The following is a 3,432-nucleotide window of genomic DNA, read 5'->3' as shown; positions in this document are numbered from 1 at the left end:
CCATCGGCTATTTTGACCTCACATTACATGCCGTGCCCAAGTCCATCACTTTTTGATTTTAACTAAGATGTTGTTAACCTGTGTTGACATGTTATATATATTGGTCGCAGCCGAATACAGCGGGGTGCTGTATACATAAAAATGTCTAATGCATTGTTTGAAAGAGGAAAACACGCAAGCAAAAATCGGGTATCTATAGTCCTTTAAGGTGTCCGCTGACCCTGGGAGCCAGTTATATGCCTTTTTTGTCCCGAAATTGAATGGAGTGCTTAGACTGCGAATAAGGCAACACTGGGAACTAGACTGCTTGCTTTGTGCAAACAGATCCTGGAGTCCGTGAAGTGTGCCGGGAATGCGATCGAACTGAACATTGGAAGCAGAAGAAGGCAGAGTGTTCATGTGAGCATATAGGCACCAGAACAGGCCTGTAAGACGCCCAAGTGGGCAGGCGCTTGTGAAACGTCAAATTGGGCCTGCCACTCCAGACCTTTCAGCTGCTAACGCCAATCAGCTTTCACTGATTAATGCATTAGGCTGGTGAGCTGAGGTATAATAATTCTCTTCCGTTAGTGCAAGCAGTGCATTCTGCCTCAGACTGGACATAACCCAGTGTCTACATCACTCTGCATTTAGTATTTAACAATCATTAAATATTACATCAATTTCCTACCAAATAAATATTAATCTTATAGGCTCAGATGTGGTGTGGGAAAAATGAAAACCTGGACAATTTGGTAAACGTTCATATTGTTTGAGCACCATGCCAAAACATAAGACCTTGATCTTGTTTAGTTTTTTCTGTGTAATGTGTACCACGCAAGCAGTATGATAGCTTAGATGTAGTGCTTCCATCATTTAAATTTTTTCACACAGCATTTGGTCTATTTTTTGTGTAGTACTCAGCGAGCAGTAAGTTGGCAATACCTTTTGGAAGGCTGCCATGAAGCGGCGTCGGTCATCTTTGTCCACGTTATGGTGTGAAAAGGTGATCCACCTCCACTCTGCCTGCAGGATATGAAAATGGCACAACAGCTGTTGTGCCGAGGGCCAGACGTCACGCAGGGCGTCCTTCTCAGGCCGAGAAGAATCTGACATGAATGCAGCAGGTGCCTTCAACAGCAGTTGACATACGCCAAAAAGATAAGCATTCTTTGCTGCATTAAGGGAAAGTGCATGTGTACTGTGTTTGCTGAGGGCGTTTAGACAGTTATTTTTATCTGTTAATGCAGTGAATGAAAGCTATGAAGTAACCTTTAAAACATTACCATGCTTTTGTACTCATGGGTAGTAAAGGCTTAACCACATGTCAAGCAGTATTACCCATATGTGAAGTTTACCTTTGCAAAAGTAAGGCGGGCAGTGCGTGTACGTGCTTTACCATGGTGAGACCTTCTTTCCCCGATACCAGCTTCACAGGGAAAACTGAAGTTAAGAAACGAAATTTGTTGAAAACAAAGAAAGTCGTTTTCATTTAAGAGTATGGTTTCTAAACATCTTGAAGCAAGCATGCCACTTTCAACAACAGTGCACAAGCACCTCACTTCCAACAACAGTATGTCAGATGCTAATGACGTCATTTGATTTTCCTTAAAAAATAAGCAACATAATCTACAACTGTCACCCGTTAAATACTGTCGCTATTTTCCAGCTCCTGCATTAGTTCAGAAACCCTTACCTCTCTGTTTCCAAAGCATGTTGGGTAGCAATGCTTCAGCAGCTGGAAAGCCAAACTGTAGCCCTCCCTGCTCTGTGAGCTGTGTATTAGCACAGCTATTGGCACTGCACCAGCTTTTGTGGCTGTCAACAACACTGTGACTGTGCTACTTGTAGTGTCGCAGGAAGCCGTCGAGTCAACAAAGATGAGTTCTTGAGCTGACTCCAGGCTCTGGAGTCGCATAATGGGTGTGACCACGAGTGCTGCCCAGCAGTCATCTGCCTTACTGCTGGTGTAGACATCTGTGCCTGTGCAACAGAACATGCAGAATGGTCATTCAGGAGACACAAATGAAGTAACACAGATACCGAGATTTCCAGAGGAAGAATTGACATGGCGCTTGTTATATTACCACTAATGAACATTGCGGCATTTTGCAGGGAACATATTTGCTGCCTCCTTTCTGTAGTAACTATATTTTAACGCTCTGTCATATGCTAGGTATGATTGAAAGTTTAGGCAGATGTGCGTCACAAATGGGAGTCACATTTGCGAGCTATTCAGTATTGATGGCAGGAGAAAGTCAAAAAGTGTGAAACAATGTTTTCAACTTTTGCTTGGAAAGGCATCTCTCTTGGTAGTGTCAGAAATGATGTTGGTTCACAGTTTTGCCTAGGAGCCATGGCTGCTACCATATTGCTCATGACTGATGGAACACATGTAGTATGTGAAAAATTATGGCCAAACTAAGCTACAGATTAGTTAAAACATTTGGTGAGAGCCCTGATTTTTCTCGTCTTCGCCTCCTCTTATTTCTCCCTCCTTCTTTGTCTTGGGTTAGCTTGCAGATTTCTACTACTACTACTACTACTACTACTACTAACCGCCACAGTAACTCGGTGGTTACGGTGCTTCGCTGCTCACCTGAAAGGCGTAGGTTCAATCCCGGCTGCAGCGGTTGCATTTCATTGAAGGCAAAATGCTTAAGACCCATGTACTATACGATGTCATTGCACGTAAAGTGAACCCCAGGTGATTGAAATTATCCGAAGTCCTCTACTACTGCACCCCTCATAGCCTAAATTGGTTTAGGATGTTAAACCCCATAAACCAAACTGCTACTGCTACTTGACTACAACTACAACAGTCAAACCCGGATATATCAAACTTGACGGGGCTCACGAAAAGTTTGATATGTTGGTAATTCGATGTCTAAAAAATGGCAAGAAATGAGCTTATCTGTAACCTAAAAACAAGAATACATTGCACTCCCTGTAGCAGCGGGCTTCTTGCAACAAAGCGTCGTCCATCAGTGTACTGGTAGCACACCACTCGCTAGGCATTCCTAGATGTAATGTGCTTTTCACTGGAGCCGCAGCACATGGTGCTTTGGAGCTAGCCACTGCCTAATATAAGAAGTATAATCCTGCCACCAGTACACTATAAATATTCTAATCACAGTGCATATTAAGGTACAGTTAGTTTCCACAATGCCTTCGGCAGTGAAGCGAGCGCAGCATGCCAGCCGAGAGTTGCTGCTAAACTCCGCAGCAGCGACCTACTGGGCTGCAGAGCAGCTGCACTATTAAGTTCATGCTTCATCCTGTATAGAAAGTTCCTGTCACTGCATGTGGCGCGCTTACTTCTCTGTACGAGCAGCAGCAAGGACACCAACTTGGCATGCTGCATAGGTTTCAAACATATTACAGTGAAATTTTAGGAATGATATTGCATACCTTGGGCTACATATTGTGGCATCTTTTCCTGCAACTTGACCA

The 3,432-nt window shown here is 43.6% G+C and overlaps 1 protein-coding gene across 1 annotated transcript; it reads right to left on the bottom strand.

Moving 5' to 3' along the window:
* Nucleotides 1–395: 395 nt before the first annotated feature.
* Nucleotides 396–2,078, bottom strand: LOC144098106 (uncharacterized). Its single transcript, XM_077630653.1, has 3 exons — nt 1,676–2,078; nt 925–1,110; nt 396–425 (listed from the first exon to the last, which is right to left on the bottom strand). The coding sequence occupies exons 1-3, from the start codon at nt 1,976–1,978 to the stop codon at nt 396–398; spliced, it is 519 nt and encodes a 172-aa protein (XP_077486779.1). The 5' UTR covers nt 1,979–2,078.
* Nucleotides 2,079–3,432: the final 1,354 nt, after the last annotated feature.

Source organism: Amblyomma americanum, chromosome 7, assembly GCF_052857255.1.
Source record: "Amblyomma americanum isolate KBUSLIRL-KWMA chromosome 7, ASM5285725v1, whole genome shotgun sequence".
Classification (NCBI taxonomy): Eukaryota; Metazoa; Arthropoda; class Arachnida; order Ixodida; family Ixodidae; genus Amblyomma; species Amblyomma americanum.
This window is presented reverse-complemented; position numbering and strand designations above follow the sequence as displayed.